Source organism: Phasianus colchicus, chromosome 3 (genome assembly GCF_987193195.1).
Source record: "Phasianus colchicus chromosome 3, bPhaCol1.hap1.1, whole genome shotgun sequence".
In the NCBI taxonomy this organism is placed as follows: Eukaryota; Metazoa; Chordata; class Aves; order Galliformes; family Phasianidae; genus Phasianus; species Phasianus colchicus.
The window spans coordinates 89,734,048-89,746,600 of NC_143438.1; the positions used below are offsets into that span (position 1 = coordinate 89,734,048).

General features: G+C 41.0%; 1 protein-coding gene across 2 annotated transcripts in view; it reads right to left on the reverse strand.

Moving 5' to 3' along the window:
• Positions 1–12,553, reverse strand: part of COL22A1 (collagen type XXII alpha 1 chain) — a 224,729-nt gene that overhangs the window by 46,556 nt on the left and 165,620 nt on the right. For both annotated transcript variants that reach the window (XM_090138032.1, XM_090138033.1), the window contains exons 31-37: positions 11,812–11,865; positions 9,280–9,321; positions 7,634–7,666; positions 4,114–4,167; positions 3,559–3,612; positions 2,365–2,418; positions 197–250 (exon numbers count right to left, since the gene is read on the reverse strand). In XM_090138032.1, coding sequence (XP_089994158.1) covers positions 197–250; positions 2,365–2,418; positions 3,559–3,612; positions 4,114–4,167; positions 7,634–7,666; positions 9,280–9,321; positions 11,812–11,865 — 345 coding nt within the window. The remainder of the gene's footprint in view (positions 1–196; positions 251–2,364; positions 2,419–3,558; positions 3,613–4,113; positions 4,168–7,633; positions 7,667–9,279; positions 9,322–11,811; positions 11,866–12,553) is intronic.

A 12,553-nucleotide genomic window follows, 5' to 3' on the forward strand; every position in this document is an offset into this window, starting at 1 on the left:
ACAAATGAATATGAAAATATGTTTCATAGAAACACCATTCCCAGGTGCCTCCACATCTTTTGATTCAATTGTAAAAAAGTGTAATGAAACACAGCCTTTTGAATCTGATAGTAAAACACTACGGGAGGAAAATCAAAACATTAAATAAAGAGACCAGGGCACAGATGAGAAAACAAATACACTGGTACATACATACCACACTTCCTGGCAATCCTCTTGGTCCAGGAGGCCCCACTGGTCCAACTGCACCCTGTTTAAAGAAAGTGAAATTTATGTACATATGTAATTCACAACTCGTACCACCATAGAAACAAGATGTTCTAAGTGGAACTGAAGTTTATGTCATACAAGATGTTGTACAAGCACAAAGCAAAAGAACAGCATTTTTTTTGAAACTCTTTGAAGTGTAAAGAAGCATGAAACAATTAAAAAAAAAAAAAAAAAAAAAAAAAGAAGAAGAAGAAGATTCTCAGAAGCTTAAATTACCCACATCAAAATAAATCCTAAGTCCAGCTCAGACTCAGGAAGAAAGGTCTGAGCCCAAAACATCAAAAGAACAGAGAAAAGTATGTTGATTTAAGATGAAAATGAATATCTTGGCCAACAAAATATGCTCTGTTGAAAACAAAAACCTGAAAAATACTCATTTGTGTTAGGTAGACAAGCATCAAAATCATTCAGAGTGTTTTTGTTCTGAATTACAGGTATTTTTGTCTGCAATCCTATTCAGCATGTATGCCTCCAAACATGCACGGGGGACATGGGAGGAAATATTTTCAGATTATGTCCCCAGAGACATGTTCTTGGGGTTACCATGCTGTAGTTAGACATTTTCTTCTAGACCTGACAGTATCAGGTCTAAATCATTATCTCTGGAATTACTCATCACTCTACACAGGCCAGGGTTCACCTGCTATCACAGCTTCACAAGGAAAAGGGTTTCTATCAGCATTTCTAAGCCATTCAGGATGAAAACAGGCAGACTATCTAAAAACATCTGCACTGGCAAAGTGAAGTAATCTACCTGACTTGGAATACAGAAACCCCTTCTACTGGAAGATCTGGGTAGCAATTTCTTGCATAGGGACAACGCAAACAGCTGGGAAACTGTGAAAATCTTCCACAGCACAACTATGAAGGGTATTCACAGCAAATGAATGACTCTCTATCAAGCTCACTGTAAGAGAATTAAAGGTTTCCTCGTTACTGTGTTATTTGCAGTTACTGGTCTATAAGTCAAAAGAAAAGTGGAGCAGTGACAGTCTATGATGGGATGGCAAACAAAAGGCATATGTGTGCATTTCCATATCATTAATGCTCTCCAAGCCACGTTATACTATGAAATAAAATCAGTGAATAGGTTTAGAGGGAGTGGGGGCATCCTTAACTGCTTTTCAGCAGCAAAGACAATGGAGACTTGAGGACAGGCAGTTGAGAGTTTAGGGTCAATGCACTGCTAAATACAATGTCTGAGCACAAATCCAAGCAGCGAAATCATAAACACAAAGACACAAGGAGAAACTCAGTGCACAAGGATTCTTTGCTTGGATTTCCTATGCCTTTCTTCTCCCATATACATATAATCAGAGAATTGTAAGGTCTTTTGAGTTGGAAGGGACCCTTAAAGGCCATCTAGCCCAACTCCCCTGCAATGAAAAGGGACACCCACAGCTCAGTCAGGTTGCTCAGAGCCCTGTCCAGTCTGACCTTGAATGTCTTCATCATCTCTCCCAGTCATTACTTGAATCAGTTCTTCAGTTTTCCTTCTCTGCTTACAAAGAAAGTATGTGGTCTTTTATTCAGACACAAAAGGAGTATACAGCTGCTATAGTAATAAAACAGGGCTTGAATCCTCAGCTGTCCTTTAGCATGTAGTCAGACAATAGCAGCACTCCGTGGAATACAGGCCTCAAAAAGTGGTACGTAATGATTCCTCTGGTGATGAGCCTTTATTAAAGAAAGCAAAATTGACTACGAAGCCTAAAACCAACTGTTATCAAAAACTAATTCTGGCTGCTGCTGGGAAGCTCACTCTGTGCACCAGCTGACTGCCTGGGCTGGGCTGATAGCACAGTGCAGCAGCAAGCTCTGCCTCACTTCACCCTGAGAAGTTGGCTTTTGTTAGAGAGGGAGACATCCAAAAAAAGACAAACAATTTAGAGCTGGGCTGATTGGGGCATCGATTGGTTTGGTGCAGCTGTGTCTGTTTGCCCACCAGCAGTGACTCTTCTTTCAGCTGTATTAGGATGTGCCCTGCTCCCAAGCAGCCTGGGACCATGCAATCAGCAAAGCAGGGAGGGACTTCCAAGTCCTCTTAGGTGTGTTATTGCCAAGGAAAAATGCTGCAAGGGAAAAGCTACTCACAGCCTCTCCAGGGGCTCCAGCTTCTCCTCGGGCTCCTTTCTGCCCCTTTGTCCCCTGTGCAGGAAAAAAAGAAGTACCAGCTGATTAGAGATGGGATGGGAATGCCTGCCAGACAAATAGACTTCAGGATGCTTGAACATGCACTCAGCTAATCAATTCGCAGAGGACTTTAACGGCTGAGGAAATGGCTCCCAGTTCTCTATGCAGCAAGAAAATGAAATATAAAAATAAAACCCTGAGACATAAGAAGAATTACTAATGACTGATCAGCTCAGAGGCTATTTCACTGTACTGCATGTTGGAACTTGCAGACATTCATCTGGGGGAATCTGCTTCCTATCCTCAGGCCAACCTGATGCTTCCATCCTAGCTGAACTCTGATGTTCTCCTTGCATAGGGGAGGTTTTGCCTGCAGTTCTCAAATACCAATAATCATGTAGAAATGGTCAAAATAGATTACAGTGCAGTGAGTTTGCTGTGGCCCTACATACTACTTAGTTCTTTCATTAGGATTTTGGCATGACAGAGTGGAGTCTATCCATTGATCTGCTCCCCTTTTAGCAAATGTTACTTGAAAGTTATATGGTATTATGTTTCTGGGTTTTTTTTGTTTGACTGTTTTCATGATGCTAAGACTGCTGTTAAGCAGTATTTGCTGATGATCCCCGAGTAATAGATGATTATGTGACTTGAATGCAACACAAATGAAGACAGAGTAAATGCTCTTCTATGTTTATATGGAGACATACCTCGTGGTACATGGAAATACTGTGCATGAGCCAGGGATTTTTCAGAAGATAATTAAGATTATAAATCCATTTAACATGAGCAATAGTGCTGTCAGGGTTAAGTAAGTTGGGGTTGAGTCTGAATGCTCTGCAACATTTTGTTAATACATTTCAGTATCTTATCTGTGAGACCTGTGATTTGGTGGCACAAGTACCAGGAGCCTAAAGTTGGAAGAAGACCCTCAGATGACATTGGTCTTTCTCCAGATATCACATATATCCTCTTTGAATCTCCTCATATTGTCCAACATGAGCAAATACCCGCACAGTAGTCCCTGTACTTAGAATGATGTCGGAGAAATGGGATGTCGATGTACAGGGGAGGAATTATTCACAGTGAGATGCACCATGAAGTCAACCCTCTCTGGTCATACCAAAGATTTGCTTTAAGTTATGCTCTTCTTACCTGTAGTCCTACAGGTCCTGGGACACCCTGTTCACCTGGGATCCCCGGTAATCCCTGCAGAAACAGAGGCACAGGCGGAAGAGCTGAAGGAAACAGTTCAATTTTTTCCCTTCATCAAAAGATGTTATTCCTCCCTCACACTGAGAATGGAGAGAGTGTTTTTTACGGAGACTGGGACTGCACAGGTCTCTACCTGTCCTGAGAGCTCCTTCCAGAACAGGAACAGAGCCAAACATAAATGGAGTAACCAACTGTGCTATTTAGACAGGCCACATTTCAAAATCCTTGATAAATCCTGTACAGCCCTACTGTCAGTAAAGTTCTGTCTTGCAAATCCCATACTCTTCTTCTCAGCCATAGGGTACGGAGCTAAAAAATTAGGTGCTTAATTTCATGTAATCTGTCTTCCTGTGGAGCCAAAGCCAAACAACCCTGTGGCTATTTTTGATAAGAGAAGATTTCTGGCTATGGAAAGAGCACTCTCTCTCCAAAAGAGGCAGCTCTCATGTCTTCTTACTAGAATTTAAAACTAAAGAAACACTTAGCTGTACTTACAGGTTCTCCACTTGTTCCTCGATCTCCTTTCTCCCCTTTTGGTCCTGGTTCACCCTAATATAAAACAAGATAAATAGTCTTGTTTTGTAAGAGGACTCATTTGATCAGATATCCATTTCTGGCATTGAGTATCTTCCTCAAAGGACTTTGGAGATTTTTGTCTAGACTTCTAGGACTGGTATAATACTAATTGCAAAAATATTCAGTTTTAAAAGAGTTTTCCTTCATTGAGAAGTTTTCCTTCATCAAAAAGAATTTGCAGTCCTCAAATTTGATCATTTCTGCTCCACTGTATTAATAGGCCAGGTGACATCCAACAGCAAAAGCACCAGGGCCACTGCATTGCATTGCCTCTCTGTAAGACCAAAAGCCTAAAGCTATCCTACAGCATGGAAAGCATCCTACATAGAAACAGATTGCTATTTCACCTTTAAGACTGAAGAAATCTTGAGCACTTCCTGAGATGTGTATTACACAGCTTTTCCAAATCTCTAGTTCAGCCAATAATTCCACACATTTGTGCAACTTACCCTCCCTCCTGCAATGCCAATTCACAATATCATGCACTATCATTAATAACTAATACGACAATATCCTTGTTCTTCCTCATTAAAGATGCTTTCAGACAGGCGTTTATCAGCTCTGTGTTGAGTTCTATAATAATAATCAGTAAGTCCATATTTCTGCTTTTTATAAATTGAATGGAACAGCACAATAATGAAAGCAGCCAGAGAAAGCCTGACACTACTTGCATACCCACGTTTGCTTACTTATAAGATCATATGTATTCAAGCAATAGCAATCATCATTTATTTATTATTTATCATATGAGGTGTTTCAATTATGCAATCAAAAAACAGGAAGAACAGCAGCAAATTAAGCTCCCCCAGCAGACACACGAGGAATAATGATCAGTAGAAATGCAGAACCCACGAGCAAATCACTCTGTATTTTATTTATATCTGCTATTTGCCGAACATTTCTGCAACACCTGGGAATCCAGATTCTGTTTGCAAATGGTTCTCTATCAGACAAAATAAAAGTAATAGCATAAATACTGCTTATGTCTGCTTTTATTATGCATTATGAATAAATATTATGCTTTGTAAGAAATAATTTGAAGAATTTCACTTTACAATCAGCACCCTGTGGGACCAACTTCCAATCAGGCAATCCCTGATGCCATCTACTGGCCTCCTGAAGGATAGTGCAACCGCATGAAGTATTTAGAGATCCTTTGTGACAAACCTGCTCCGTTGTGTCTGGAATTTGTTTTGTGTAAGAGAAGGGCAAAAAGGCACAGGCATATGGTAATAAATCTGTAGATAAGGATGGTATTACTAAATGGAAATAAGGACATGTGTTATTAGGGAGAACAAGACTGCAAAAGAGAAGAAGCAACTCAAGAGAGGTAAAAAGAGGATTTTTAAAAATATTCTCATTTTTCCTACATTTTTCCCAATATTTGACTTGCATGTCAATGCAAAATTGGCAAAATTCCAGACTGATGTCTTTGCACAGCCACAATCCTTTGATTTCCTATCCTACCTGTAAGTCCTTCCCAAATTTGCCAAATCCATAACTGCCCACAGAGACCATTAAGTCTTCCCACCAATGCTGCACATTGCAGACACCTCTGCCCCTGGCAGCTGGACTTAATCAGCTGCCACCTACTTCTTTCCTACAGCTCAATGAACAGAAATGCAATGGTGACAACTAACAGCTGCTACCAAGCTGGGCAAGATCTGTGCTCACAGCCTTCCTGACCTCCTCTCTTGGCAGTGTCCTCCTGTAGTCTCAATTAATGCATTCATCATTTTTTTGTGCCATTTAGAGGAAAGGAAACACAGTGGGGGCTCAGCAGTAACCAGCTGCAGTGGGAGGTGGAAGGCAAAGTGAGGAGCCATCTCCTGTTTTGCTCCTTTCTAACCATAATACCTAACCTTCACTGTGATTCTCACACACCTCATCTCCAAGAAGTACTCAATGCTCTGAATTTGCTGGTGTGTATATATATGGCAGAAACCTCTCTACTGCTCTGCTGGGTCATCAAATTTCTGTGGAGCCCACAGCAAAAGCTGCACCATAAGAACACAACTGAGCTGTGGTGATTGGCAAAGAGGAGCTCAGAGTCACTTGGTTAGAGGTTTCCCATTTCTGACAATTACTGTGGTGTGTTTTAAGTAAAATTGATTTAAGCTAATAATAAGGAAACAGAGTAATGGAGGTGCTGTCTTTTATTCACAATGTGTTTCCTGTCTCTGTCTATGTAAGTCACTGTCTGTTTTTATACACCACATAATCAGTGGTAAGCAGTGGCAAGTATTTGGAGATTGCATGACAATTTTCAGCACCCTGCTAGGGCTGCAGCCTCTAGAACATAATGACAATCTCCTAGGGTATATCACCACCTTCTGACACCTGTAAAGCTATAAATCAAAGGTAACCTCCCTTTTTCCTTCCAAAATTTGCAATGCTATATGCAGTTCTGTGCAATGGTAAATACCATTACCATTAACTTGCACATGGAGAAATCCCAGTGATCTGATCTGCTGACACATTTCAGGCCTTTTAGTCTTCACAGTCTTGCAGCTCATTTACAAGAGCGATGCACTCAAAACTAAAGAGAAAACTCCTGTGACTGCAGCACTACAAAGACCATGTAAGTTGCCATTATTCTGCATATTTCACAGAATCATTAAGTTGGAAAGAACCACTAAGATCATTTAGTCCAACCGTCAACCCATCACCACCATGCTCATTAACCATGTCCCTCAGTGTTGTGTTTTTTGAACACCTCCAGGGATGGTGACTCCATCACCTCCCTGGGCAATCTGTTCTAACACCTCACCAATCTTTCAGAGAATAAATTTTTTCTCATATCCAACCTGAACTTCCCCTGGTGCAACTTAAGGCCATTATCTCTTATCCTGCCACCAGTTACCTGGTGGAAGAGGCCAACCCCTACCTTGCTACATCCTCCTTTCAGAGAGTTGTAGAGAGTGGTAAGGTCTCCCCTGAAGCCTTATTTCTTTTGTTTATATAGCAGCAATCTATGAGCTAAGGTGAAGAGAGAACCAAAGAAATTGTCACCAATTCCAGCACTACCTCACATTCCCATTTCCTCCATCTCTGAAGAACTTGTCATGCACTTTCTTTCTCTAATGCCACACTTGCAGCCTACTCTGCCATTTACGTGCCCTAAAGCCTCCTGATCCTTAACAAGCTTATCTGCAAACCAGAGGTATGATCTTAAGAAATGCCAGTTAATTCCCATTATTTATGTACTCTACAATGCATTCCTCATTTAAACAGTGGACAGCATACAGCTGTGTCTTGGCAGAAGCTGGTTTGATGCTGGTGTAATCAGGACAGATGTGGGCTTCTCATCACTACACAGAATCAGACCCAAACTGACCTCTTAATGAAAGCATTTAAATAACATTGGAATTACAGAGGTACTCTAACAGACATTAGAGACAACAAGCTAGAGGCCATCTTTATTAGAGACATTACTTACAGGAATCCTAGGGTGTGGGGTGAAGAAGGCTGTCTGGAAAAGAAACCAAAGTATTAAAAGAAGCACTGTCTCTCTCCCTGGAAATGCAAAAACTTATGCATTCTCCTTGTCTTTATAGATAATGCATTCCATGTAACCATTAGTAGGTTTATAAATGAGCAACTCATTGTAACATCTTCAGTATGGTTAAACTTTCCAACTCCAAGGCTGAGCTCTCTGTTTTGTACCACTTATAAGACACCTCAGCATAACTAGTTGTCTTATGACATCGGTCATCCTGAAGGAATGGCCAAATATGAAAGGACTGCAATTAGTAGAGACAAGCAGCATCTGTTATCAAAACTGACGAAATCTGGAAAAAAACAAGTCCTTGAAGAAATGAGAATATGCTGAAATTGCTAGCTATCTTTACAGATGAAATGGAAATGAGTTTTCCCCTACAAACAGTAGAAGGTTGAGCTGTCAGGCATATCTTTTTTTACACCTATCCTCGGGATATTGCATTTATAACCTTTATTTTCCAAGCTTTTGATCAAGACAGGTTCATTCTCAATCACAATCTTCTCACATGATCCTATTAAGTACCCCTGGTCACAGACTAACGAAGCCCAGCCGATTGCAAGGAAGAACTTATAATACCTCCTCCACTGCTGTATGAAGGTTTGCAGATGCTGGATTTTCTCCAACAGATCCTGATTAAAATTCTCCTTCTGATCTGTGAATGAGGCAGCTGCAACCAGCTGTGGTGAGTAAAGCTGAAAAGTGGGTATTTGACACTTTCCAGAAGATCTGTAACAGGAATCAGCCTTTCTGTTGCAACAAGGAGCCTGTTCCTAGTGCTTGCTCCAAGCTGCTTACTCAGATTTTGCTGGAGGGAACTGTGAGGCTCACTGAGTGCCTGGAGTTAATTCTATAGTAATCATACTCGTGCATCTGAAAGGAATTGTTCAGGCTCATTTAAGAAACAATAAATAGATGTTTTCATCAATCAATGTTTCAATCAATTTATTGTGGTTTGTTTGTTTCTGTGCTAGATCCAGTTCTGAACCCAAATACCTATCAGTTTCTGTTAGGAGAAGGTCTTTCTGGGCTTTCAGCACAGCATGGCACTGTATGCAGCAAAGGCTACAGCACTGCTCTCCCAACCCATAAGTTACTGTCGGTGAGAAATGAAGCCCACTGCTCTTCTTGGAAAAAGAGGAATTGTTCACCACAAGAGAAAAGCTGTTGTTCATTGATATTTTCTCTTAGTGAATCAGTTTTACCACAAGGTCTCATGTGGGAAAACCTAAATCACCTAGAAAATCAGTACAAACATGCTCTTCATCTTCACCCTGATAATCTTCATCATCAGCCTCTACAGCTGCTGACCATATCAGAAGTTCAATTTAAGTGCTACCACAAAACAAGTGCACAGAAAAGAGCTGTTTGCAAAGAAACAGAAGAGTGCTTAACCTCTAAAAACTGTACAAAAGACCAATGCAACTTCATAGAGCTTCTTTTGAACCAAAGGAGATGGTCTAAGAGTAATGTCTTAATGTTTCAGCAGAGAGGCAAAGATATTGTAAAGCTTTGTTTCTGAGGCACTTGTGTGGCAGAAGTGTGACGATGCCTAGAATGTTTTTGCAGCACAACATCTTACTTACTGTTCCAGGTGTGCCTGGTGGGCCAGGGGATCCTGTGTCACCCTAGAGAGAGAAGAATATAACTATGGATATAAAAGGTGAGGAAAAAAAAAATCAACATTATCATTTAGAAGATACAACATTGTCAGATGAAATGTAACCCAAGGGCAACTGTAGAATTGGCATAGAGCTTAATTTGCATTTTTGGTTGAAGCTTGTCAGAGTTCTTGATTGGAAAGCATGTTTTAGCTAAAACTGTTGTAAAGGGGTAAAAGTAAAGCCACCACCTTTGTGTCTTTCCTAAGTGGCTGTTAGGGCCCACCTCAGCATCTGTGGACCCAGTCTGGGGGACATGGCCTCCATGCACACCACATTCACAAGTCCCCTGGGTGGACCAATATGGACTCACAACTTGCCTGATACGCCGGCCAAGGCCCAAGGTTTCCATCACTTGCCAATTGCTCCACCTTGGTTTGCTAACAAATAAACATGCACATCCCATGCACACCAGCTTTGAGGAAGATACAGGCATGGTCCCCCAGTAGCCAGCACCAGGCGTATGGGCTGTAACATGTGGTCCTGCTCTATCTAGTGGTGCAAAGCCCCCATCCTTACCTCACTCACACCAGTCTCATCCTAGTAGATGGCAGGAGAACACAATAGTCCCATACCAGTGGCAGAGAACATCATAGAATCATTAAGGTTGGAAAAGACCACTATAAAAATTTAGCTCAACATAGTCCAACCATCATGTCCATTAAACTTTGCCCATAAGTGCCACATCTACAAGTTTCCTGAAAACTCTCAGGGATGGTAACTCAACCACCTCCCTGGGCAGCCTGGTCTAATGCCTTACTGCTCTCTGAGAGGACATTTTCCTGATATCCAGCCTGAAAGTAATAGAAGATTTCAGTGCCTCAGTAGCTGGCACCACAGATCAGAGGTGTCCAATTCCCCAGTCTGACTCCCATAGCTGGCACCCACTTCAGTCATAGTGATCCACTTCTACCTAATCACTCCTTTTGGTTCCTCCTGCTCCCCCTTTCCCCTGTATGGGTTTGAGACCATATGGGTTTGAACTCTAGCTCCCTCCCCACAGCCCTATCAATCTTCTCAGTTGGAAAGTTCAGGTCAGTTTTTCTGTAAGTGGCATATGCAGTGTGATAGCCCACCAGTTAGTAAGAATGGGAGATGCTACTGCTCATTGTCTCCCAGCTTCAAAGTCATCGTCACATAACCCTGCTGGAACAGACACTGCTACATTTTCATAAGTTCTCCTCCATTAGTGTGACTGAAGTGTCTTGGTTCCCAACCCTGCCTCCCTTATCAACCCTGGATGCACTGAAGAAGTTCCTTGACTGGGTACCTTTAAAGGAGCAGACACTCTCCTACTACATACACTTACAAAAATCTTCTTTTGCATATTGGAAAAATCCTGTATTTTCCATCAAAAATACAACTTCCTCATTCCAATTCTCCCCCTAATTTTTGAGTCAAAATCTATAAGGTTGCTGGAGTATCTCATGAGAATTGTAGTCCAAATATCTTAGCTGTCATTGGTCTTCCTTCTGGCTGTGCTCCATGGACAACTTTAGTCCCCCTGACAACTGAAAGCCAACATCTATGAAAAGCACTAGTTAACCTCCCAGAGACAGGAGCTTGATGCGCTTCATTGGAGATGTCATTTGACCACCCATAATAGAAGTGCCACTGCCACAGATGGTCAAATTTGCAATTAAATTGAAGGCTGCTGTATCCCAGGAAGAAAAATAAGGAGGCACCTATTTCCCTATGGCTGAGATAACTATGCCAAGTCACGGGCATCTGCAAGGTCAGTGCTTCAGTTTCACTTTAGCAAAAATTTGGTAAACATTGTCTCTTTCTAGTCCTCCTGTTCTAACTATAGCAATGCTATAATGACAGAAGCATAGACCATTCCTTATTGTCCTATCAACACAGTTGGCAGGCACAGAAATGTTCTTTGTTTCAGGCTTGTTTCTATGAGCCACTGCTAGAACAAAGAAAAATCTCTGAATTAAAGAAACTGACCTTAGATTCCATCAACAGCTTACTATTTCTTGTGTTACTCAATACATGGTTGTATCTCTAACACACACAGTTTCTTCTGCTTCATCTTTGTAAGGATTATCTCAGAGACTCCAAAACTGTTAATCCACATAAGATTATCTCCTCTATCTCTTGTCTCTAAGGCCTTTTTCACATTTCTTATATAATGGCAAGTAGGAACAGGACAAGGGGAAATAGTTTTAAACTGGAAGAGGGTAGAATTTGACTAGATACCAGGAAGAAATTCTTTACTATGAGGGTGGTGAGACACTGGAACAGGTTGCCCAGTGAGGCTGTGAATGTGCCCTCCCTGGAAGCATTCAAAGCCAGGCCAGATGGGACTTTGAGCAACCTGGTCTAGGGGGAGGTGTCCCTGCCTATAGCAGGAGAATTGGAACTAGATGATCTTAAAAGGTCCCTGGCAACCCAAACTATTCTGTGATTCTATGATTCTATAAAGAGGAGCATGCTTATTTAATGACTCACCTTTTCTCCCCTTTCCCCTTTCAGTCCTGGGAGACCATCTTTTCCCTTTCCTCCCTAAAAATGGGAAAAGGAAGGTAGGAAGTATGCACAATTTGATTTGATTTAATCAGTTTCATTTTACATTTGCAGTTGACCTTATCTGTCCTCCAGGATGAAGTGTAAGCAATTAAAAGGGTAAATAATATATTTGAAATGGTTTCACAAAATTCACACTCTTTTCAAAAGCCAAATAAGAGTAACCAATTTCATGGAAAGAAAGGCACCAATCCTGAATCAATTTGCACATAGGTTTTGTTGACTGATGCAGTAACAAAGCTCAGAATTTTCCAATTGAACAAGAGAAGCAGAACACACTTAAGACTAATAGAGGACACTCATTCTACCAATTTGTTTATGCTGAAAGATTTCTGGGTCATCCACTCACTGGTGCCTACCTTTTTAATCACCCAGGAAACTTGGTGGAGATGGGAGATGCTTAACAAGGATGATGTGAATATTCCTCAAAGTGCATACACAAATGTATGTATTCAGAATTAAAATCAGAGATAGCTGACCTACATTTATATGATTTCATACATAGAGAGGATATATTGTCTCTCTCTATATATATATCCTACAGTTTGATGTACATATAATATAGCAAATCAAACAAGAAAATTTCAGTTGATTGTAAATCTTTCTTGCTCACATTCAAGCACATTGTTAGCTACCAGAACTAATGGCCTCACTGACCACAGCTAAA